At 41.7% G+C, this 27,007-nt stretch overlaps 1 protein-coding gene across 1 annotated transcript in view; it reads left to right on the top strand.

Moving 5' to 3' along the window:
- The window catches only part of chd4b (chromodomain helicase DNA binding protein 4b), a 70,364-nt gene that overhangs the window by 17,767 nt on the left and 25,590 nt on the right, over positions 1 to 27,007 (top strand). The window contains 14 exon segments of the mRNA XM_079691485.1: positions 2,272 to 2,403; positions 3,580 to 3,679; positions 4,575 to 4,766; positions 8,303 to 8,503; positions 10,067 to 10,204; positions 10,875 to 10,996; positions 11,857 to 12,030; positions 12,655 to 12,796; positions 16,149 to 16,398; positions 17,544 to 17,668; positions 21,081 to 21,173; positions 21,265 to 21,406; positions 24,736 to 24,908; positions 25,944 to 26,130. Coding sequence (XP_079547611.1) covers positions 2,272 to 2,403; positions 3,580 to 3,679; positions 4,575 to 4,766; positions 8,303 to 8,503; positions 10,067 to 10,204; positions 10,875 to 10,996; positions 11,857 to 12,030; positions 12,655 to 12,796; positions 16,149 to 16,398; positions 17,544 to 17,668; positions 21,081 to 21,173; positions 21,265 to 21,406; positions 24,736 to 24,908; positions 25,944 to 26,130 — 2,171 coding nt within the window.

Here is a 27,007-nt window from a genome sequence, read left to right as displayed (position 1 = left end):
TCCACTGCAGGGCCTCGCACGGCTTAGTACGGTATAGTTAGGCCTTGGTAGGCCAGGCTCACTTTATGCTGCGTTTCCATTACATTTTAGTAGCTGGGGCAGTAACTATAGTAACGCAGTGTAGGGGGAGCTGTGATGTCATCTTCAATGCGAACCACAAAACCAACATCCGCCGTTAGCTGTTAGCACTCAGAGCTCACAGCTCCTCATATCTGTTCAGAAACTAGACACAAGTTAAACAAGTACAAACCACAGACTGTCTGTGTCATGGAGAATACAGTCGCTGGTTTATTTATGTCTGTAGGCCGTTGTTGTGAGTGTGGACGGTCGGAGCATATACTGTGTTAGCTTAGCCGATCTCCATTCAGAAAACACGCATTTTAAAAGGTTTCTCGCCTGCCGTCTGTCTGCAGACTTGTCAAAGCATTAATTCATGGTTTTTACTAACCGGTATCAGTATGTTGTTACTTCGGCATCATTTTGAAACGTGTATTACAATTAAATCACGGTCAAATATGTTCATTTTGTTGTAGTTGCCAGCGATTCTCTCACTAGTTTAGCATACTCAGCCCGGTTGTTGGCCGGAAAGAACCTCGATTTTGGAGAGCCAGAAAAACTGTGAAAAAGTACCCGTTAGCCGGAACTACCCCCTAGTGGAAATGCAACCAAAAACGGGCCGGGTTTGGCACGGCACGCTTAAACCGTGCGATGCGCTGTAGTGGAAATGCGCCATTAGTGAATGAATCGGGTTGAAAAAAGACATTTCTTTGTATGATGGCAAATATGAACTTATTCTATAATTGTCTAAATTAGACAAGCCTGAACCTAGAAACACAATGTGTCGCTGAGTACAAGTATCTTGGTGTCGTGCTTGACCACAAGCTCAGATGGGATGTTTGGTCTGAGAAAGTAAATGCTAAGTCTCAACAAAGAATGTTCTTTTTACGTAAATTATTGTCTTTTGATGTCGGCATCAGAATGGCTAAGATGTTTTTTCATGCTTTTATTGAGAGTGTGCTCTCCTTTGGCATCATATGCTGGTTCGGCGACGCCACTGAGGCACAGACAAAGTCAGTCAGAAGGGCCGTAACATTGTCCAGTAAAGTGTCAGGAATCTCATGTTCTAGTCTAGAAAGCTTATTCAAGAGGCGCGTTCACACCAAGTACTTTTCCCACAAAGGTTCCTGAGAACTACGATTTAGTTGCGTTCACACGAAAAAGTCCCAGGAACTAAATTAGTTCTAGAGAACCTTTTTTTTACCCCCTTTTCAGTCACTGCTAGAGAGCAGGGACTTACGTGGCAGAAAAAGGTTCCCGTGTCTGATTGGCTGGGCGGAATGCAAACCACGCCCCGTCAAACTCCCAAAAACGTTTGTGAAGCCGCCATTTTATTATCATTATTAGCATTAGCATTAGCCCAGCGCAGAAACGCAGAGAGACTAACTTATGACAACACAAAATAAAACATGGGAGCGGTGGAGATGAGGAGGTGTCGGCGTTCTGGCCGTTTACTTGGAAGGCTTCAGTAGAAGCTGCTGGGAGTCCCAGCAGCTTCTACTGAAGCCAGTCCCTAACTCCGGAGACTTCCGGCCGGGGATTTTGGGCGGCAGTATACGCTGTGAAGTTGTTTGCGACCAGCCAGTAAACCCAAAGCAGAAGAAGAAGAAGTGACGTCAGCGGCTTCATTTGCCTAATCAACCCCCAGGAACTAATTTCCGGTGTGAACGCGATCTGTACTTAGTTCATCAGAACTAAAGAGTTCTCAGGAACCTTTGTGGGAAAAGTACTTGGTGTGAACGCGCCTATTGACAGAGTTTTAAAAATGGCACACAGTATTGTGAGTGACCCGAGGCACCCTCTCGCCTCTTATTTTGAACTGTTGCCATCCAGGCGGAGATATCGTGGCCCTCTGTTTAAAAAGAACAGATCCAGGCTGTCTTTCGTCCCACAAGCCTTCAAACTCCTGAATCAATGATGGCTAGGACGCACTGTTTACCCAGCTGGTCTGGCACTGTCCCCCACCCCTCTCGCAAATGAGAACCTTGGCCCCTTGTCATGTCTGCCGGTATCTGTTTTTTTTTATGTCTGTTCTTTTTAATCTCTGTCTATGTTGTTGTCAGTGACGTATATTTTATCTTTTTTAAATCCCTTGTGATGTGCTGCAACCCATTTTCCCCTCGGGGACAAATAAACGAATACTACTACTAGAAAGGAAACGGAGTAAAAGTGCTTTTTCATACCTCAATGTTTCCATTTTCTTTTTCCTCACAGTATTGATAAGAAGAGCAACATTCATTACTTGATCAAATGGAGAGACCTTCCCTACGACCAGTCCACCTGGGAGATGGAGGAAATGGACGTCCCAGAGTTTGACACCTACAGACAGACCTACTGGAACCACAGGTGTGCAGACGCGCAATTGTTTTTTTTTTTAATCATACATTTTTTGATTGCAACATCTTCAATTTACAACACAGTACAGGTTGCACAACATTTTGTATTAATTCAATCCCATCCCTCGACCCTACACCCACCCCCCACTCCACCAACCACCAGGGCAGCAATATCCCCTCAGGGATAGCATTCTTATTTGGTCAGGAGGTCCTTTAAGTTAGATATCAGATCGGTCCACATTATAATTGTATCGCAGAAGACAGTTCAAGGTAAGAAACTCTGAAGCCAGTGAGAACTTGAAATATAATCTTCTTGGCTTCAGTCAAGCCTGTTAGCCAGATTTTGCGAGTTTTCCCCGTAAGGGAAAGGTGAGATTCATCATTTAGAAGATGAACAGCAGGTCATCTTAACCCTATTAAATCTGTAAGGGTACTCATACCCTTCCCCCAAAAGTGTAATACTCCTGGACACTCCCAGTGTCCCTGGGGACAGCATGAACAATAAGGGTCCAATCCAATTTTGTGTCTAATAATTGCAGATCCAATTTGTAATAAGAGTATTTATACCTTGAGTTCTGTGCTAAGTGTGTTGGCATTCTTTCGCTCAGGGCTCATTTGGACGCTTCTTGTGAGACTTGTGTTTTGTTTCGGTAAAAATGGTTCGTATCGTCAGTTAAATGATTTTCTTCCCGTTAAGTGAGTATGACACATTAATAGGTTTTTAAATGTGAAGAAGCCCTGAGACACAGTTTTGTGAAAAATACATATTTTTGTCCAATTATTGGTGTTAGATATGCTCTGACAACATTTCAGATGTATATACTGATGGTTTGGGTTTTTGAAGCACCCCAGACGCAAAATAGTTGTAACTTCTTATTGAAGGCAGTCAAAAAATGTGTTTTATTTGCTTCTTGACAAAGTTAAGGGTAAAATGTTTCACAGGAAATGCTTTTATTTTGAAGTGCAGCTACGTGTCCTGCTGTTTCTCCTTCCTGTCATGATTTGGAAATGAATACGAGTATGTCGAGTGCATTTTCCCCGTCTTCTACCGTTCTTGTTGGAAACTGATATTAATATAAAGTAAACACGTTCAGCTCGGCTTCTCTTACACCGCAGTAATAAAAGGTGCATCTTTCTTCTTCTGCATCTATGAGTTTTTATCTCACAGACTGTCTTTTGTTTTCAGAGAGTTGATGATGGGTGATGAGGGCAAACCTCAGAAGAAGCTGAAGAAGACGGTCAAAGTTAAGAAGGCGGAGCGGCCACCTGCTAACCCGGTTATTGATGTGAGTATTTATAGAAGAGCTGCAACGATTAGGCAACTAGTGGATAAGTTGACTGACGGAAAACTAAATGTGAAAACCCTTTTTTGGTAATTCACCGTATAATAATGATCATTTTTCATGCCAAAAATGCTGTTTTCAGCCTCTCAAATAAGCACATTTTACTGCTTTTCCTTGTTTTATATCAAATTAAACTCAACATGTGGTTATGGATAAAATCTTGGACTTTTTTTCTGTATTTTCAAACATTTTCTGACATTCAATCAATTCAGCGAGAAAATGATCCACAGAAGAATTACAGTAATCAGTAGTTGTAACCCTAATGCTGCGTTCACACCGACACGATGCGAATATTCGCTTCGCTCTAATCGCTCAAGTTTCACCGCGGCTGTCAGTTGTGTTTACTCGCATCATTCAAACAGGACGCGCTGGAGAGGGGGCTACAACTACAACACCATGAACATATTTAATTGTAATACACGTTTCAAAATGATTGGCTACCGCGAGAACGCGTCATAAGATGCTAGAGTGGAAAAAATGTAACTTTAGCGTTTGCCGCGACCCCCTCCAATCGCCTCAATCGCGCCGCGGAATTCGTGTCCACCGCTCCATGCTCGCCGTCGGAGCGAATTTGCGTCTGTCCGCGTCTCTGCATGGACTTTACATGTAATCGTGCTGCCCCCAAACATCATCACGTCCGGTGTGAACGCAGCATAATTGTGAAACTTTAAACCAACCAAATTCTAAAAACAGTCTTTGTCGCCATATGTCGTTTCTCATTAACAAAATAATAATGTATTAAATGTCATGTCATCGTTGTCAAGTGCATTCCTATGGCAGAAAAAAGCCGCTTGAATCAGCTCAGATTTAATTTTCTTCTTGGTTTCTCTCCCTCCAGCCCACCATTAAGTTTGACCGTCAGCCCGACTACCTGGACAGCACCGGGGGAACGCTGCACCCGTACCAGCTGGAGGGTCTGAACTGGCTCCGGTTCTCCTGGGCGCAGGCCACCGACACCATCCTGGCCGATGAGATGGGTTTAGGGAAAACCGTACAGACCGCGGTGTTCCTCTACTCACTGTACAAGGAGGTACGGACATCATTTAAACATCCCCTCCATTTAAAACATGTTTTTCTTGTTTTTTTGTGATCAAATTGTTTTATTTATTTAAGCAGAAACACAGAAAAACATGGTACAAAACCTATACATACAACGTGAAGTACATACAAACAGTTCCCTTACAAAACAAACAAAAAGTACAAACATTTAATTAAAAAAAAACGCACCATCCCAGGACCCCCATGGGCTGGATCAAGTGGCAACAAGTATCAATGACTCACACTCACATCATCCTGTTTGTCCCCATTACAACATGTTTTTCCTCTAAAACATTCTGATGTTGACTAAACTGATTGCATATGTTTGTCATTAGAGAGGTGTTAACACATTATTACTGCGGTGTTCCTCTACTCACTGTACAAGGAGGTGAGAACAGTATTTATTACATTATTACACGGCTTGGTTGTATACTCTATTCTGATTGGTCAATTCAGAACATGTGACACGTTGTTATTACCGTAGTACAGACTTGACTTGATTTCAAAGTCAAGTCAAGTCTATTGTCAATCTTTTAGTTTGTGTGTACAGACAGAGAGATCGAAATATCGTTTACCACCCTGAAATTCAAAGCTACATTTGATATGTCAGAAATGTTCAACAGCCAATCGCTGTCTGATATGAAAATGCCAGTAAAGAAACCTGAAACCTTCAGTACAGAGAGGAGCGTTAGCATAGTTGATGTTTAGGACAGCTAAAGGTCCTTCCTTACACACCAAGCCGATTTTTTCGGCGTCGATAAATGTCGGGGCGTCGATGAGCGTCCTGTCGCCCTACTCAGATTGGTGTGTCCCGCCCCGTCGTGTCTCCGGCACCTTCCGCTGTCGGCTAAAGGCCGTCTGCCAAAGCAATCACTCCGATTGGCTGTTCAGCTTAGCGAATCAGTGCCTGAGAAGCGAAACGGAAGTGAGGGACCCAAACAAACTATTAAGAAGGCAAATCTGAGATTTCATTTAACTCCAGCTCTCGACACAGGTTGGGGAAAGCCCCATGAGCTTCTCGCTGTAGAGTGAAAATGGAACAAAACGCTATTTGTTGTTTGTTTATATCAACAAACAACCGTTTCTCAATGTCGAGTAAAGCTGCTCCAGAGACAATATTTCAAGCATACTACGTCATCGAGTGGCGCCGAATCACTGTTTAAATGCCCAGCATACATGTGATACCAAGCAAGCCTCCTCGACATTGAGAAACGGCCTGTCTTCCGGTTGTTGCCTCTTTTGAATGACGAATACACACTACCGCCGCCTGCTGGTAAGGAAAGTTATTGCCACTCACGCATGCGCAGTTCGTACGTGCTACTTGGCCGTCGGCTGAAGTCTTTGCGGTGTGTTCCAGTGCGACTGTTGGCCAAGACGCAGGAGACGTGAGGCGACACAACAGTCGTGTTCCGTCGGGACGTTTTCTTTGGTGTCAGTTTGGCGTGTCAGGGCCTTAACATGATAGTGTGTGAAGCTGTGGTTGTAAACAAAACTGGACCCAGTAGCTTCCTTTCAATATCTACTAGAAAGAAACCCGGCTAGATATTATATGTTGCTGTTTGGGACTTTTGATCATTTGTTGTGTTGTTGTGCTGATGCTATTTTGTCCGGTCTGCCCTCTGCTGTCAATCAATGTCAGTGTGTCGGGTTTCAGACATGTGACACACAGTGACTCTGCCCAATAAAGGGGATGCTTTCTGAGTGAGGAACTCTATCCTAAAGGCAGGGCAGGACACATACAGCTGTGGAGATATGTTGATGTTTCATGGATAGACAGCGCCTGAATTAAGAAAGCAAATTGTAAATCTCTTTGAAACAAATCACTATATAAATGCAGTCATTTAGTAATACAAGGTTTCTGCGCTTCTGTAAAAAGTCTTAATAGACATTGAATTAATGAATTTAAACAGGAGGACGTAATTGGTATTAAAATGTCTTAAATCAATCTTACAAGTAAATACAAATACACTTTGAATCTTCCCAACAATATAAAGAAAATATATTTTGGGTTTTATGATTTGCTATTCATATTGTAATCTACTGTTTATATAATTTGCAGAATGCCTCTTGCATTAACCTCGATCACATCAGGATAGCAAAACAAACAACTCTCATATTAAGTTTGCAGCTGGAATTGTACACGTGTACTCTATTAAGTGTTAACTTTCTAAAATGATATGTCATTTATGTTTGGGCCCAAATAAGTCATATTTGTGTTAAACATTTGTCCCCAAAACTTTTCCTAACCCCAAGTTCTTAAGTGTATTTTGGTTGTTGTAAAGTATTCGTCAGATTTCATTCCAAGTAAATGAGTCTTCAAGAGGTCCATCATCTAGCTTGTTTTTTGAACCGTGTAATAACTCTAAATAAAAACACCGTAACATTTTCCTTTTAATGTTTGTAGTTCCGTCTAATCCAAAAATCGATATATCCACAAGTTGCATTAAGCTTGACTCCAATAAAAATCCGTCTCAGGAAAGTTTCTTTGACTCTTTACTTAAACAAAATATATCAATACAAAACACTTATTTTCAAAACGATATTGCCCCGTGATTCTTTTCTCCTTCTCACTTCTAATTACCAGCCGCTGCAGTCGGCTATGACGTCAATTTTATAACGGCTGGTTTAAATAAATTATATAATAATACTAATAACAATGTTGGATTACAATGTTCAAATATATCTATATACACACATAATTAGGGCTGTCAAACGAATACATTTTTTAATCAGATTAATCACAGCTTAAAAATTAATTAATCAGATTAATCACTATTCGAACTATGTCCAAAATATGCCATTTCTTTATGTATATTGTTGTGGGAATGGAAAGATAAATGAAAGGAGGCGGATATATCCATTTAACATACAGTCTGTATGTATGTTTATTATAACATTGTTCTGTGTGTCAAAATGAAAGACAGCCCACACACCTATCGATCATCAAACCGTGGGGTCTTATTTCATTACGTGTGGATTTCTATCAACAGGTAATGTTGTATCGATGTATAGAGATGCACTACCGCAAAAGTATTCTCCGTCAGGACTTCCTGCAACAACACCACGTCGTTATCTTGATTCTGATTGGCCACAAGACATTATCAAAGATGTTCTATTGAGAAGACGATCACTACGTGACAAAAGTTTTCAAAACCGTTCCTAGTCTTCGGTATTTCCAGACAAGTGGCTACTGAAATCAATCTTACTAACTGCTGTCTGTGCAATTTACTCGGCGCCAGTTGGCGGACTTTATTTTGCTTACTTTAACATCATTTTTCATGGTGGGGCTAAGCCATTTCTTGGTATGGCTGTAGCCTACCCCAGCCATACCCTGGCGCTGCCACTGGTGGGATGTATGGGGCGGGCCATTCTGCACATGCGTTAAATGCGTTAAATATTTTAACGCAATTTATTCAAAAAATTAATTACCGCCATTAACGCGATAATTTTGACAGCATTACACATAATATATGAAATTATACATTTTAACTTATGGCGCCTATAATGATGATTTGTCTCCTGATACAGGGTCACTCCAAAGGCCCCTTCCTGGTCAGCGCCCCGCTCTCCACCATCATCAACTGGGAGAGGGAGTTTGAGCTGTGGGCGCCCGACATGTACGTGGTGACCTACGTGGGAGACAAAGACAGCCGAGCCGTCATCAGGGAGAACGAGTTCTCCTTCGAGGACAACGCCATCCGGGGCGGGAAGAAAGCTTCCAAGATGAAGGTAAGGGAGAAAGTAGAGCAAATGTTATTGTGGAGGAAATTCTTAAGAGAAACTGATAAATGATTCATGGACAAAGTTTGTCTTTTGTTCAATTTAATAAAGTAATAAAGAAAGTCAATATACAAGTGACATCGATCTCAAATGCAGGAACAGCTACTTCCTCCTCAGGAACACAGCTCACAGTCACACTATATAGTCGAGAGAAAAGCCAACTGGTCCCACCCTTAAAGTCCCTTAGGCATCATCTAAACATCCCCACCATTAAACCATAACACCCCCTCGTCCTTAACCATTTGCAAATCCCCCTTTCACACTTCCTTTGCCCTCCTGCAATGTAAACCCTCAACATGTGTCTCTGTTAAACACATACAAGACTAAAAATACAATTTAACAGAGTAAAAGGCAATCAGACTATAAGGCTACATGTTTTAACAGTTATAACTCCAAATAATAATAATACTAATGTCATTTGTAAAGCGCTTTTCCTGGTGCTCAAAGCGCTTTATAAGCAAGTAAAGAAGAACAATAACAACTAAAGTAAAAAGTGCTACGCTAGGTGGAATAAGGGCCCTAGGGGTTAGTGGATAAGGAGTTAATGCAGGAGTGAAGTCAGTTTTGATTGGTGCCCTGCATTTCATTGATCCTGTATCAATGTTATACTGGTAGATAAACACATTGGTACTGCCATACTGTACAAAGACCGAATCACCTGTTTTAATTAGTAGTTCATTATTAATACTGGAAACAATAGAGTGGTGCAGGAACGAGTCCTAAAACCTGGAAGTGAGTTAGCATTTTACCACTTCCGGTTCCCTCGTCTCAGAGTCAACGTTTTTATGGAAAATAGCTCCAAATAAGGTCTGTGGTTGACACAAATTTAAGAGACGGATCAAGTTTTGTTCTACGACATTAAATCCATCAGTAGTGACCCCACTGGTGATTTCTGAAGAGTTGATGTGTCTGAAAAGCGATGGTTGTTAACAAGCGGCTGAATAGGACTAAAGAAGTTCTCGAGGACGTTGTACGTCATTACGCCAAACACGTAAACACTCCTGCTAAGTTTGTTTGCCCTGTTCTGCTTGAAAGCAAGTACCTCCTTGCAAACTGTTCAAACACACGCTTCAACTTGGACCATTTAGAATCTGTATTTTTGAAATTGTCGTTTTTAACACTGTAGTTTACTATTTTAAGTTGGCGTGACGTTGAAGTCCTGCTGCTGTACTCGGCTGTAGTTCCTATATCTTAACGTTAGCATTTTGCTTTTGGCGATTAGATTTATGATTCGAAAATGATAAAAGTAGAGTAGACATGTGGAGATTATCCGGCTGAACAAAACGTGCATTTCTCATCCACAGACCTTATTTTTTACAATATTCCAAAATCCTATGGAGAAATCCCATTTGCTTTTTTTATCGAGGGAACTCATGCGCAGCTTACTTCCGGGTCGGCCTAAAAAAAACGTCATCCCTGCACCACTCTATTGCAGTCTTAATAATGATGTATGTTGCTCTGTCCCGTGTTTCACAGCTGAACGCTTGTCCCCCTTTCTCTTGTGTTTTACAGAAAGATTCCACGGTGAAGTTCCACGTCCTGCTGACGTCCTACGAGCTGATCACCATCGACCAGGCCGTGCTGGGCTCCATCGAGTGGGCCTGCCTGGTGGTGGACGAGGCCCACCGGCTCAAAAACAACCAGTCCAAGGTAATACAAACACACAGCACTTATATTTAACTTTCCCTGTCAAGATGTATATATTTAACTTTTTAGATAATACAAAAATAATTGCAGCCCTAATTTTCAAATGCATATCTGATTTATATACATTTCAATTCAATGTGTGTATATTTCACAACACCTGCATTGCTGCTTTGTAGCACATGATGATTCTAACTCACTAATCAATCAAACTTTATTTATGTAGCACTTTTCAAACACAGAAGGTAACAACAAGGGCTTTCTAAACAGTAAACAATAAGAAAGTAATAAGAATTCTCTTCCTAGTTTATGAACAGAGCAACACATAACCCTGAGATCAATAGAAACACTAAACACCAACGGACGTCAATAAACACAGGCCTCAATAAAACATAATGTTATGTCACGTATTGTTACGTTATGTTACGCGACGTTACGTCTTGTTAGGTTACTTAATATTATGTTATGTCGTGTTATGTTACCTAACGCTGCGTAATGTTACGTTATTTTACGTTATGTTACATTTCAATTGAAAGCCAAATGTATGGGGTCTTGAGTTGAGTCTTAAAAGTATAAACATGCTGTGTCGCCCTCAGCTCTTCTGTATGTTGTTGAGTTTTATTATTACGTTTAATACCTGAAATTGAACGTATTTTTTCTCCCTGTCTTTTGTTAGTTCTTTCGCATCTTGAACAACTACCCTCTGCAACACAAGCTGCTGCTGACCGGCACTCCTCTGCAGAACAACCTGGAGGAGCTCTTCCACCTGCTCAACTTCCTGACCCCCGTCAGATTCAAGTCAGTACTCACACCTCCAGAGCATATATATATATATATATATATATATATATATATATGAGCTCATTTCGCTCCATTGGCTGCCCATACATTTTAGGATTCATTTCCAAATCCTTTTATTTACTTTTAAATCCCTTAATGGCATGGCCCCATCATATCTTTCTGAGCTGCTAGACCCCTACACGCCCAACTGCCTTCTCAGGTCAGCTGATCAACTGCTCCTGAATGTGCCCAGAACCAGGTCAAAGCTCAGAGGGGACCCTTCTTCTTCTGTAGAGACTCCCACACTGTGGAACGATCTGCCCCTGCACATCAGACAGGCCGCCACACTGTCTGCTTTTAAATCGCTTCTGAAAACTCACCTCTTCTCCTTAGCGTATTGACATATTTTAGATTGTTGCTTTTAAATGGTCTAATGTTTTTACTTGTGGATGTTTTATGGTGTGTGAGCTGTGCTGTGATTTTTTGTTTTGTTTATTTGACTGTGCAGCACTTTGGTCTGGAGGTTTAAAGTGCTTTACGGGAACTCCACCTTTCTCAAAGAATATGTACACTAACACTTGAACCTGAACACACACATGCACGTGTGCAATATGTGGTGTAATGTGTTTCGGGGCCATAACATAAAATTACAACAGGATTGTACGGTTATGAATGCATTATAAGTTAGTTATGATGTAGTTCAAACAATATTGGATGATAGTCACTTCTTCTGTGTGTTTTGGACTGAGATAAATCATGGGTCAACATTGACCCGCCAACACCATGAGCGGTAACAGCTTTCGAACACAACACAAGGGTTAACTATGAGGACCCCCCTCCCCACCCTCCTGTATTCATGGGATCATTTCTCTCCGCAGCAACCTGGAAGGCTTCCTGGAGGAGTTTGCAGACATCGCCAAAGAGGATCAGATCAAGAAGCTGCACGACATGCTGGGCCCTCACATGCTCCGCAGGCTGAAGGCCGACGTCTTCAAACACATGCCTTCAAAGACAGAGCTCATCGTGAGGGTGGAGCTCAGCCCTATGCAGAAGTACGTAAAGAGACGATGTGTAGTGATATATTCTAACAGGTGTTCAGTTAAACACACATGAAAATCAAACCAGTCTATATGATGGCGTAAAACTTTTTTTGTGCATTATCTGATGTATGAACAAAGTTTTTAAAAAGTATTAACGTGTCGGAGAAGAATCGCTGAATATATTATTCTATACTTTCTGTGTGTGAACCTATTATAGAGACAAACTTGTTTATTGTGTAGCTTAAAATTAAACATTTAGAATATTGAGAAAATGTACTTAATGTTTTTCTTTACCAACAAATCGTCCATACCTCAAATATTAAAATTAGAATCATAAAAAATGTAAGGAAAAGCAGCAAATATTGACATTTGAGAATCAAGAAACATCGAAATATCCCACGTTTTGCCATGAAAAAATACTGATAAGTTAATTATTTATTTCTACAACACTTTGACTATTAATCAGTATTTTTAATCAAAATTACAACTTATTGAAGACTATGCATATGAATTCTCCTGCCTCTTAATTTCCGATACTATTGGATATAAAGTCTAAAATAAGTGTTTTTGACATTTTCCTTTTGTCTAATCTATCCTCATTATCTTTTCATATTCTCATTGTTTTTCGTAATAAAGGAAGTACTACAAGTTCATCCTGACGCGTAACTTCGATGCTCTGAACACTCGAGGAGGAGGAAACCAGGTGTCTCTGCTCAACGTGGTGATGGACCTGAAGAAGTGCTGCAACCACCCCTACCTGTTTCCTACCGCCGCCATGGTACCATACATATCTCAAATAAATTACATCCTTTGTTTATATACGTTGCTGAATGCTCAGGATAGCAAAACAAACACTCATATTAAATGTCCCCTATTATACTGTTTCTCATCAATATATTATAGGTCTCAGATATATACAAAACATGTCTCTGAAGTGTTTAGCTCCAAACACCAAATTGATAATTGCAGCATCCCATAAACCCCTCTGTTTCAGCCCTGTTTCAAAAGTGCTGATTCTCTGTCTGTTACTTTATGGCGCATTTCCACTGCAGGGCCTCACACGGCTTAGTACGGTATCGTTAGGCCTTGGTAGGCCAGGCTCACTTTATGCTGCGTTTCCATTACAGTTTAGTAGCTGGGGCAGTAACTATAGTAACGCAGTGTAGGCGGAGCCGTGACGTCGTCTTCAATGAGAACCACAGAAAACCAACATCAGCCGTTAGCTGTCAGCCCTCAGAGCTCACAGCTCCTCATATCTGTTCAGAAACTAGACAAAAGTTAAACAAGTACAAACCACAGACTGTCTGTGTCATGGAGAATACAGTCCCTGGTTTATTTATGTCTGTAGGCCGTTGTAGTGAGTGTGGACGGTCGGAGCATATACTGCGTTAGCTTAGCCGATCTCCATTCAGAAAACACGCATTTTAAAAGGTTTCTCGCCTGCCGTCTGTCTGCAGACTTGTCAAAGCATTAATTCATGGTTTTTACTAACCGGTATCAGTATGTTGTTACTTCGGCATCATTTTGAAACGTGTATTACAATTAAATCACGGTCAAATATGTTCATTTTGTTGTAGTTGCCAGCGATTCTCTCTCTAGTTTAGCATATTCAGCCCGGTTGTTGGCCCGAAAGAACCTCGATTTTTGGAGAGCCAGAAAACTGTGAAAAAGTACCCGCTAGCCGGAACTACCCCTAGTGGAAACGCAACCAAAAACGGGCCGGGCACGGCACGCTTAAACTGCGCTCCGCGCTGTAGTGGAAATACACCATTAGATGAAAATAAGGAGCCCCTCCCCACGCCCCCTCTTAGAGTTGAAAAGAACAAAAGGGTGCCCGAGGAGGAGATTCAGGTGATAAGGTGGGGGTGGGGGGGGGGGGTGGTACCTTGGTTGGTGATTGGCTAATGGTTACACAAGACAAAACATTGTTTTCTACATGTTTATGTATAAAAGACAGGAACAAGTGGAATTTGCACAATAGATCCCCTTTAAGTTTGCAGCTGGAATTTTACACGTTTACTCTAATGAGTGTAATTTCTCAAAAATGTTATCATGTAATTTTTTTTCTGGACCCAAATAAGTCATATTCTAATTAAACATTTGTCCCCAAAACTTTTCCTAAGCCCAAGTTGTCGAGTTTATTTAGCTAATTGTAAAGTATTCGTCAAAATTAATGAGTCTTCAAGAAGTCCATAATCTAGCTTGATTTAAGCCGTAGGGACGTTTAATAACTCTTAATAAAAACACATTTACCTTTTAATGTTGATTCCTCTCCTCTATACGATTTTAACACAATTTTAATGGAACAAAGTGTTTATTTTGGGGCTGAATGTGAACAAGTTCTATGGATTTAAACACATGTATATCAGTGATGCAAATTAGTCGCTTTTCGGCGCCTCCCGCTTTTTTAACGCTGATTTGGGTGACTTGTGTAATTCGTGGAGAACCGAAGAGTTTCCGTTTTGGGGGGGGGGCAGTCCGTCCGACTGACTGACGGACGGACAACTTCTCACTTCAAAAAAGAAGAAGAAATCTAGATCGCAAAATAATTAAACAAGCGAGTGCCTGTTTTTCCAGGCCAAGGACAGGTTCATTGAACACAACACGAGCGTAACGTGTATTCACCATAGGTCTTCACGTGGTTATGTCTCGTCTGAAAGGAGTAACGGAGAGCATCGGAATGCCGCTCCAGCTCTTCAAATATTAGAGTACCCATAAGGAGCCGTACACATGCCACAGTGTTTGCGAGGCTGTGTCTTTAGTTGTAAGCACAGTGACGATCTGTTGTTATTAGCATCTGGTTAGCTAGCTATGCTAACGAATTTAAAGAGCTTTTCTACAACCAGGTGGAAGAGAGCTCTCTCCTGAGAGGCTCAAATAACCTCAGCTCAGTGAGGTTAGGCCACACCTTGATATGATCATTATAGTTATTAATGAGACATTAGAGACTAAATTATTAACAGGTATAAAATACTATATGACAGTAACAAAAAAAAGTTGTTAATAATAACAAGAATAGAGTTTGAAAGGGGAGTGATTTGTAAAATATACAAAAAGAAAAATCTGCTTACAGTTCTGTTTCATATGGGTGTTGAAAGATGTATCCATAGATCTCCTCATGTTGCACCAGATTGATGCTTTTAACTTCAATATTTAAAAAAAAATCTTCCCGGGTGAGCATGCCCCCGAGAGGAGGTTAGGTCCCCCCCCACTTAAATCATGTTCACATGGATAGGATACTAAATACATTTGCACACATCTTGTGTCCATATCTTTCTGTTTTGGTGGTCATGCCACAACCGTGCACTTGAATGCATGCATGCATGCGTCAAACATGAGTCATGGTGAGATATCTGGATTAAGAGGTTGCTTTTTCTTTGCACAGCATTAAAGAAAGGCCAAATTAATGGGCTGTGATTTTAGTTTTTTTAAGCAGAGGTTGAGTTCAATAATTTGTACGGCCCTCGGAGGATGTTGTACAAATTGAAAGGAAAAAGGTTCCCCACCCCTGCTGTAAATAATAATAAAAACCGTTGATTCATAACTTAACATCTCTGTCTCCTATTGATCTGAGTAAATTATAAAGAACAGCCAGTTAATTGAAGGATTATAGCACAGGCCATTGTCAGATGGTATATTACGCAGTTTTTTTTCTGCTTCGAATAGTTCTCTTTTTTCACCATACCTGTGTTTGCATCACTGTATATGCATATAACTTAATTTATAGATCAGCAATCCAATATCATTGATGCAAAGTTAATAAAAAAAAATGTTTGGCGGCATTATTGTGTCAACCATTTCATCCAAGAGCACGTCCTCCCCTTACATTCAAACAAACCTTAAACATGAGACAAATGGCACGGTACAAAAGGTATATTTGTTTTAAAAGAACAGATTGTTTTTTAGTAAAATATCTGGTGGCAAATTATATTTTAGTTCTAATAAATGTAACCGATTGTTGTTATGATTGCAGGTCATTGAATTCAATCCAAATCCTATCATTTGAAATATCAGTAAATATTGTTTTGTTGTCCAAAGAACCAACATAATATCATACTGTGATGACCGTTGTGATTTTACACCGCTAATGTTTAATGCAGTCTTGATTGATGTGTTTTCTGTGATTGTAGGAGGCAGCCAAACTTCCGAACGGCATGTACGAGGGCAACGCTCTGACCAAGTCTTCAGGGAAGCTGACGCTGCTGCAGAAGATGATGAGGAAGCTGAAGGATGGAGGACACCGAGTGCTGATCTTCTCTCAGATGACCAAGATGTTGGACCTGCTGGAGGACTTCCTGGAGAACGAGAGCTACAAATACGAGAGGATTGATGGAAGCGTCACGGGCAGTATGAGGCAGGAGGCCATCGACAGATTTAATGGTGAGCCACATACGTCAAACAAAACTCCACCACCAACGAGGCCCATCTTCAGAGTAGATGGAGGTTAGGCAGTGGCATTGCTCCCAAGATGGTAACGACGAGAGCAGCCAACTTTAAAGGTCACCTATTATCCAAAATCCACTTCTTCATGTCTCTTCTACATCAACATGTGTCCCCTCTTCTTCATGTCTCTTCTACATCAACATGTGTCTCTTCTACATCAACATGTGTCCCCTCTTCTTCATGTCTCTTCTACATCAACATGTGTCCCCTCTTCTCCATGTCTCTTCTACATCAACATGTGTCCCCTCTTCTTCATGTCTCTTCTACATCAACATGTGTCCCCTCTTCTTCATGTCTCTTCTACATCAACATGTGTCCCCTCTTCTTCATGTCTCTTCTACATCAACATGTGTCCCCTCTTCTTCATGTCTCTTCTACATCAACATGTGTCCCCTCTTCTCCATGTCTCTTCTACATCAACATGTGTCCCCTCTTCTCCATGTCTCTTCTACATCAACATGTGTCCCCTCTTCTTCATGTCTCTTCTACATCAACATGTGTCCCCTCTTCTCCATGTCTCTTCTACATCAACATGTGTCCCCTCTTCTCCATGTCTCTTCTACATCAACATGTGTCCCCTCTTCTCCATGTCTCTTCTACATCAACATGTGTCCCCTCTTCTTCATGTCTCTTCTACATCAACATGTGTCCCCTCTTCTCCATGTCTCTTCTACATCAACATGTGTCCCCTCTTCTCCATGTCTCTTCTACATCAACATGTGTCCCCTCTTCTTCATGTCTCTTCTACATCAACATGTGTCCCCTCTTCTCCATGTCTCTTCGGGATTTGGTTTCACACCAAAAAGGATCTGGAACTAGTCCCTAGTTTGCGTGAACCTTTTCACCCCCAGATAGTCCCTGCTAGAGAAGTTCTACTTGGACAGTTCGAGGGAATAAAGAGTTCGGGGGGAACAAGCACCGGGGACAAGTACCGGGAACAAGTACCGGGAACAAGTACCGGCTAAGTACTTGGTGTAAAAGCGGCTCATATCTCCACTGTAGCTACTGTGCATGGCAACAAAGCCTTGAAACTTGAGTGTGAAAAGAGACTAATGTTTCTCTTCTGTTTCTCCTCCCCTCAGCTCCGGGGGCTCCGCAGTTTGCGTTCCTCCTCTCCACCAGAGCTGGAGGTCTGGGCATTAATCTCGCCTCCGCTGACACCGTCGTCATCTACGACTCGGACTGGAACCCGCACAACGACATCCAGGTACTGAAACTCTGAGTGGTGCAGTACCTCACTTCAATTTCAGCATCTTGAGATGATCAGAATCAGAAACAGGTTTGTCACCATGTAGGTTGACACGTACGAGGAATTTGAGTTGGTGTCGTGGTGCAAACATAAAAGTAAAACAAAAATAAAAAAACACAGATAGAGAACTATATTAAGAACACTGTAATAACTGTAGTGGCCAATAGTCCAAAAAAGGAATGTTCAAAGGCCATGGGAAATTTTTCACAGTTTTCTGGCTCTCCAAAATCCAGGTTCTTTCCGGGCCAACAACCGGGCTGAGTGTGCTAAACTAGTGAGAGAATCGCTGGCAACTACAACAAAATGAACATATTTGACCGTGATTTAATTGTAATACACGTTTCTAAATGATGCCGAAGTAACAACATACTGATACCGGTTAGTAAAAACCATGAATTAATGCTTTGACAAGTCTGCAGACAGACGGCAGGAGAAACACCTTTTAAAATGCGTGTTGTCTAAATGGAGATCGGCTAAGCTAACGCAGTATATGCTCCGACCGTCCACACTCACAACAACGGCCTACAGACATAAATAAACCAGGGACTGTATTCTCCATGACGCAGACAGTCTGTGGTTTGGACTTGTTTAACTTTGGTCTAGTTTCTGAACAGATATGAGGAGCTGTGAGCTCTGAGGGCTAACAGCTAACTGCTGATGTTGGGTTTGTGTTTCTCACTGAAGATGACGTCACAGCTCCGCCTACACTGCGTTGCTATAGTTACTGCCCCAGCTACTAAACTGTAATGGAAACGCAGCATAAAGTGAGCCTGGCCTACCAAGGCCTAACTATACCGTACTAAGCCATGCGAGGCCCTGCGGTGGAAAAGCGCCATTAGTCTAGGAGGCGAATTTGAGTATTGACTTGCGTATGTTCAAGAAATCCAAATACCTTGCTCGTTCCATTCAAGTGCTTTATTAGGAGGTTCAATGGATCAGCTGGCAGCCCAATGCCGACGTGCAACCTTTGCACGGTATTTAAACAAATAAACAAACAAATCCCAGTCGTACGGATGTGTGCGGTCAAAAACCTTTTCCAACTTCCTCTCTAGACTTCCTGCTGTGTCACGCTGGCATTCATACCTGAGCACGCTACTACAATCTGCTTTCTATAAATTATTACAAAGCATAAAACTAGAGCTGTCCATAAGCAACATACAACGTTACAAAAACAGTATAATAATAATTCATAGTTATTCAGCTCATTTAAGTTTAATTAAAGAATATTCAATTGGCTCACCAAACCATAATTCATTACCATAAAATAATGTGCCTGATTGGCTCTTACAATAACATTACAGCAAAAATAAGAACAAATATAGTAAAATAGAAATTAAAATAAAGCAGTAATTTACATTGAAATAGAATGCAATAAAATATGTGCAGTAAGCAAACCAGATATTGTCCACATCGTGTGCCTTAATTTAATGATTCAATGGCTTTGACAGTTGTTGGAAATACAAATGTTAAGTCCCAGGTTTTTCATTAGTAACATTCAATTCAATTTATTCATTAGCACATGAGCTACGGTGTAGATATGTGAATGAAAAGCGTAGGTCAGAGGCTTGTCCAACAGTGCAACATATATATAGAACAAGTAAATACAAATAAAATAAAATAGAAATAGTGCAAGAACAGTCTATAAACAAGTAAATCGAATATGATGATAAATAAATCAAACATAAAAGGTTACTTAAGACATAACAATAAAGATTTGAAAGTCCAATAAGAAAGTGCAAGTCACACAATGAGAGAAATTGTGTGTAAAAATGTATAAATATGTGGAATGTAAATAATGATTACAGGTGATAAAGCTGCTTGTTTCTTGTTTGCTCTTCGATTCAAGATCCAATGGCTTTACCAACATTTGCACAAGAGGTTCATCGTAGTTGTTGGAAATAAAAATCTTCCCAGGATTCTTATTAGAAACATAAAAAGCTACTTAAGACATTAAAATAAAGATTTAACAGGGCAATAAGAAAGTGCAAGTGACACATGTTGCAATTCAAATAAAGTATGTGTAAAAAGGTATAAATATGTGGACTGTAAATGATGATTCCAGGTAGTGTTGCACGGTGTACCGATACTTGAAAGGTACCGCGATACCCTGCCGTTAAAAACGTTACGATTCCTCCGTTTCATTAGTATGGGTACTTTAAGAATGACGGGGGAAAGTACTCCGGTGAGAAAGCGCCGTTTTAATAAGAGCCGTGTGTGTTCAGAGCTCTGCTTCCACTCCCTGGACTGCAGCCGTGCCTGCAGTCCCTCCCCTCTCAAGCACGCTCTAAGCCCCTCCCCTCTCTCGTGCACGCGCTAGCTGCCAGAGCATGTGAGAAAACGAGAAGCATGGCTGCGAGTGGGAGTGCAACTGCCGCTGCGCCTCAGCTTGTTGACAAAAAAGAGCCAGAAGCGAAATGTTGATGTATTTTAGCTATAGCCGCTTTCACACCGCAGGACTTGCCGTACTTTACTAAAGTACCACGGCACTGAATCCGCCAGGGGGCTAGTGCCAATCGCATTCACACCGCAGTACTTTCCCTGAGGCAAGATTACGCTAACGTCACTTCTTCTCTGGGTTTACTGGCAGGCCGCAAAACCACTTCACGGCGAGTACAAAAAAAAATGAGAGAAGAAGAACTACACGGGGGAGGGGGTATAAAGCCCACCCGCTGTACATGAGGCGTTTGTTTACTTTCCGGCCTCAGACATGATGGAGTTCACTGAGCTTGTTGTCTTTGTGCTCATGTTATACAGCTTTGTAACTGGGTTATTGCAGCCGACTAGGGATTTGACCCACTCGTCGGATGCTGTAAGTGCAATGCTGGTTCGGAATCAGAGTCTAACGGGGCGTGGTTTGCAATTCGCCCAGCCAATAGAAATAGAATAGAAATTGGCACTCTTTTATCACCAGGTTCGTACCACCTCTCTAGCAGGGACTGAAAATGACCGAAAGAGTTCCCGGCACTGAGTAGTCCCGGCGGTGTGAACGCGACATTATTGGTACTAACGGAACTAAAGAACCAAAGTACCAGGGAAAGTCCTGCGGTGTGAATGCGGCTTATATCTCTGACAGTGAGGGCAAGCCTACGGACACCACGAGGCCTGTCTGTCAGACATGTTTTAATTTGATTTAATACGAATTCTTGTCATTTATTTTATTTATTGTTCTCATTGTTTAAAAGTTTGTGTTATGGTTCTGGTGTGAAATAAAGCACAATAATTACATTTAAGATTGTTTCCCTTTTTTTTATGAAAAGTATCGAAAAAGAATCGGAATCGCAATTCTTGACTTGGTAGCGAAACCAAAATGTTGGTATCGTGACAACACTAATTCCAGGTGATTGATCTGTTTCTTCTTTGCTCTCCGTAGGCGTTCAGCAGAGCTCACCGTATCGGTCAGAACAGGAAAGTGATGATTTATCGCTTCGTCACCAAAGCCTCGGTGGAGGAGAGGATCACGCAGGTCTGTGGAAGAAGAAAGGACTGCAAGAAATAACAAGCATGTCAACAAATGTTCTTGCTAACCGTTTAGTTTGTCCTCCTCCTGTTTGCAGGTGGCGAAGAAGAAGATGATGCTGACTCACCTGGTGGTTCGGCCCGGCCTCGGATCCAAGACCGGATCCATGTCCAAACAGGAGCTCGACGACATCCTCAAGTTCGGCACCGAAGAGTTGTTCAAGCATGAACTCGGAGAGGGTGAGCCCACTTTATCACACGGATAGATTTACAGGTCACCTATTATGCAAAATCCACTTCTTCATGTCTCTTCTACATCAACATGTGTCTCCTCTTCTTCATGTCTCTTCTACATCAACATGTGTCCCCTCTTCTTCATGTCTCTTCTACATCAACATGTGTCCCCTCTTCTTCATGTCTCTCCTACATCAACATGTGTCCCCTCTTCTTCATGTCTCTTCTACATCAACATGTGTCCCTTCTTCTTCATGTCTCTTCTACATCAACATGTGTCCCCTCTTCTTCATGTCTCTTCTACATCAACATGTGTCCCCTCTTCTTCATGTCTCTCCTACATCAACATGTGTCCCCTCTTCTTCATGTCTCTTCTACATCAACATGTGTCCCCTCTTCTTCATGTCTCTTCTACATCAACATGTGTCCCCTCTTCTTCATGTCTCTTCTACATCAACATGTGTCCCCTCTTCTTCATGTCTCTTCTACATCAACATGTGTCCCCTCTTCTTCAGGTCTCTTCTACATCAACATGTGTCCCCTCTTCTTCATGTCTCTCCTACATCAACATGTGTCCCCTCTTCTTCATGTCTCTTCTACATCAACATGTGTCCCCTCTTCTTCATGTCTCTTCTACATCAACATGTGTCCCCTCTTCTTCAGGTCTCTTCTACATCAACATGTGTCCCCTCTTCTTCATGTCTCTCCTACATCAACATGTGTCCCCTCTTCTTCATGTCTCTCCTACATCAACATGTGTCCCCTCTTCTTCATGTCTCTTCTACATCAACATGTGTCCCCTCTTCGTCATGTCTCTTCTACATCAACATGTGTCCCCTCTTCTTCATGTCTCTTCTACATCAACATGTGTCCCCTCTTCTACATCAACATGTGTCCCCTCTTCTTCATGTCTCTTCTACATCAACATGTGTCCCCTCTTCTTCATGTCTCTTCTACATCAACATGTGTCCCCTCTTCTTCATGTCTCTTCTACATCAACATGTGTCCCCTCTTCTTCAGGTCTCTTCTACATCAACATGTGTCCCCTCTTCTTCATGTCTCTCCTACATCAACATGTGTCCCCTCTTCTTCATGTCTCTTCTACATCAACATGTGTTCCCTCTTCTTCATGTCTCTTCTACATCACCATGTGTCCCCTCTTCTTCATGTCTCTCCTACATCAACATGTGTCCCCTCTTCTTCATGTCTCTTCTACATCAACATGTGTTCCCTCTTCTTCATGTCTCTTCTACATCACCATGTGTCCCCTCTTCTTCAGGTCTCTTCTACATCAACATGTGTCCCCTCTTCTTCAGGTCTCTTCTACATCAACATGTGTCCCCTCTTCTTCATGTCTCTTCTACATCAACATGTGTCCCCTCTTCTTCATGTCTCTTCTACATCAACATGTGTCCCCTCTTCTTCATGTCTCTTCTACATCAACATGTGTCTCCTCTTCTTCATGTCTCTTCTACATCAACATGTGTCCCCTCTTCCCCATGTCTCTCCTACATCAACATGTGTCTCCTCTTCTTCATGTCTTTTCTACATCAACATGTGTCCCCTCTTCTTCATGTCTCTTCTACATCAACATGTGTCCCCTCTTCTTCATGTCTCTTCTACATCAACATGTGTCTCCTCTTCTTCATGTCTCTTCTACATCAACATGTGTCCCCTCTTCCCCATGTCTCTCCTACATCAACATGTGTCTCCTCTTCTTCATGTCTTTTCTACATCAACATGTGTCCCCTCTTCTTCATGTCTCTTCTACATCAACATGTGTCCCCTCTTCTTCATGTCTCTTCTACATCAACATGTGTCCCCTCTGTGTAAAAAGACTCTGAAAGGTTCAGGAACAAAGATTCTCTCTCTTTTTGTCCTGATCCATTTCTATAAAAACCTTTCTGAAAATGAGCTGATCAGATCTTTTTCCCCTTATCACCTGAATCTCCTCCTAGCCTTCTGAGTAAATCGCCAGAACGCCGACACCTCCTCATCATCCACCGCTCCCATGTTTTTTTTGCGTTTCCATAAGTTATTCTCTCTCAGTTGGTGCGCGGGGCTAATGCTAATAATGCTAATGGCAGCAAATACAATGGCGGCTTCACAAAACTTTTCTGAGTTTTATGGGGCGTGGTTTGCAATTCGCCCAGCCAATCAGAAATTGGAACTTTTTTCTCCCCAGGAAAGTACCACCTCTCTAGTAGGCACTACAAATGTGGGTAAAAGTTCTCTGAACTAAGTTCTCTTTTTGGTGTGAACGCAAAATCCCAGGAACTAAACGGTAAAAGTACTCCGGTGTGAAAGCGCCTAATGAGTTCTTTGTAACCAAATGTCTCTCAGAGGGGCGTGGGGAGGGACTCCTTATTTTCATCTAAAATAACAGACAGAGAATCAGCCATTTGGAAACAGGGCTGAAACAGAGGGGATTATGGGTAATGCTACAACGATCTGTTTGGTGTTTCAGCCAATCAGAGACATGTTTTGTATATATCTGAGACCTGTAATATATTGATGAGAAACAGTATAATAGGGGACCTTTAAGATCTAGTATTCATTCTGTCGACAATTCGTTTTTATGTTTATCTTTTACTATTAACGTGGGATTGAAGCCGTTTCATTGTAGGACAACTGTTGGGATAAACTCCCTCTCTTGGATATCAGCATGTGAAGGACACTGTTCAGGAACTAGTTGATGCTCTGTATGTGATGACTACTTCCATTCTGGAGAGGATCATAAATACATGGATCCTGATATTGAAGCTCAAGCCGGTGACCAGGGATATTTTTCTAACAACAACTGTTTATTTGCAGCAATACAGTGAGTCGGCGTTAAAAGTATAGCTAGATATTTTTGAAGACGTGCCACAATTTGTTTGTCGGGATCAGATGTTGGAAGTGGATCAGATTGTGAGGCGAATTGTTATTGGATGTTGTAGTTGGCAAGGCAAATTTTAACACAAGGCAATTCAAAGTGCTTTACAAAAATGAAAGACATTAAGAGCATAACACACATTAGAAACATTAAAAAGCAAAGATAATTAAACATGAGTAACACAGGTACATGAATACGAGTTACAGTGCAGTGTGAGATGCGAATAGTTCAATTAAAGCAGCGGCAAAAAGAAAGTCTTCAGGCTAGATTTAAAAGTAGTCAGAGTTGCAGCGGACCTGCCAGTTTCTGGGAGATGTTCCAGATATTTGAAAACACCCCTAACCAGATTCTCCACATTCCTCTACCCCTAGTCTTCCCGTGAAATTGTAGTTCTTTTGACACTTTTCTAACCTTTTTTTGGTAAATGTTGTTTATTTTTCTCTCCTTTCCACTCGTCCAGGAAACAGCAAAGAGGACGACAGCAGTGTGATCCACTACGACGACAGTGCCGTCGACCGCCTGCTGGACAGGGACCAGAGACCCGTCACGGACGACACGGAGATCCAGAGCATGAACGAATACCTCAGCTCCTTCAAAGTGGCCCAGTACGTGGTCAAAGATGAAGAGGAGGAGGTACGAGTCTCTCATGAATACATAACATTATAGTGTTGTTTCACCTTGTTGACAGCTTTGATTAGATTAGATATACTTTGTCACAGCAGCATGTAAACAAGCCATTGCACATGAATCCTTTTTGGGGTTTTCCTGTAGTGTGTTTTCTAGCAGGGTTGCCACGGGGTCTTAAAAAGCCTTACATTTGATGATCAGAATTTAAGGCCTTAAAAAGTCTTAAATATGATTTAGAAGGTCTTAAAAATGATGGGATTCGAAAGGTACTTCTGTGTTGCGATAGCGTCTAAATGTGTTTTGGGGGAAATGTCCGGGCTGCAAAGTAACCAGTACGGTTTGTATTGAAATAAATCAACACGGAACCAGTAATCACTAACTTTGTTTCCCCCGGCCCCTTATCGGAGAACACCCAGCTAGTAACCTAGCAACCAACCAAGCTTCAGCTAGCGGCAGTCAGAAACTCAGGTATCTTCGAATCTACTTTAAAATAAATATGGGAAGTGTCAGTTCAACCGTATTTGGTTGGAAAACATCGGATTTAGTGCTTGCTTGTAACCAGTGGAGGGGAACGTGTTTGAAGCCCGCTGCACCTTTTGCAAACATTAGCGTTAGCTCCCGCAACAACACCGGGGGACCTCCGGGCGACGTTTGGGTCTACGTCAACCCTAAAAGCAGAGGTGCTGTGGACACTAAATACCGTAGCTAAACACCAATCATACAACAGCAACAATGAACGATTGTGGCCAAGGCAGCAGAGCTCTGAATATAGCTCTTGTCTCACACACACACACACACACATACACACATACACACACACACACACACACACACACACACACACACACACACACACACACACACACACACACACACACACACACACACACACACACACACACACACACACACACAGAGTTCAGTCATCGTTCTTATGATGAACATGAATACATTTACATATATCTGATCATTAATGTGGATGACAAGCACTGTCATGTATGCAGTTTACAATATGAATTCCTGTTTGCTCTGTGTGAGCAGGAGGAGGTGGAGAGGGAGGTGATCAAGCAGGAGGAGAGTGTGGACCCCGACTACTGGGAGAAGCTGCTGCGCCATCACTATGAGCAGCAGCAGGAGGACCTCGCCCGAAACCTGGGCAAGGGAAAGAGAACCAGGAAGCCGGTCAATTATAACGACGGCTCGCAGGAGGAGCGCAGTATACGCCAGGGTACAGAACAACATCTACTGAAACCTCTTTGTGTGTGTGTGTGTGTGTGTGTGTGTGTGTGTGTGTGTGTGTGTGTGTGTGTGTGTGTGTGTGTGTGTGTGTGTGTGTGTGTGTGTGTGTGTGTGTGTGTGTGTGTGTGTGTGTGTGTGTGTGTGTGTGTGTGTGTGTGTGTGTGTGTGTGTGTGTGTGTGTGTGTGTGTGTGTGTGTGTGTGTGTGTGTTCTAATCTTATAATGTAAATGTATTCCATTTTGTACATTACTGAAAAGGATTGGATCATAGTGGTGTCTGACTTCCTGTGTGTGTATCTGTACACCGAAAAACATTACCATACAACCAGCCTGCGGTTCAGTTACTGTTTGTGATGTAACTGTTGAAGCTGAGTCATCCATGGCTCTCCAGTTGTGCTGAGGAGAACAGAATTTAATATTTCTTCATAGGATCTGGCTTTTAAAACCTTTAAACCTGATTTTGGAAACATTTTAAATGACACGTTATTTGTCCTGAGAGAAGTCTTGGTCACACATGATCACACATTAAAGGACTGTCATACATTTGAAAATCCAACAATAATTTCTATATATTTTTTTTTTTACAGTTCCAGTGATAAATAGTGACATTTTATCAATAAAAAACAAACTATGTCTTTCAATGAACCCCTGTTCTGTGGTTCAGGAGTTTTACTCTTCATACGATGTTACAGATGTTCCGTTTAAGACATATGGAGTTGTAATTTGAGTTTACGATTTGCCCCTTTGAGACATTCTCCCACTAACATCCTTCGAACCGCCTCCACAGATGTAGATTCAGACGACAGCTACAATTTCCTCATTGACCACCTCTACAGCCGCCCAAATAACAGGGGGGTTTCTGCAGCA

This window comes from Notothenia rossii (genome assembly GCF_949606895.1).
Source record: "Notothenia rossii genome assembly, chromosome: 7".
Classification (NCBI taxonomy): Eukaryota; Metazoa; Chordata; class Actinopteri; order Perciformes; family Nototheniidae; genus Notothenia; species Notothenia rossii.
Note: the sequence above shows the minus strand (reverse complement) of the source record. Positions and strands in the feature narration are given on the sequence as shown.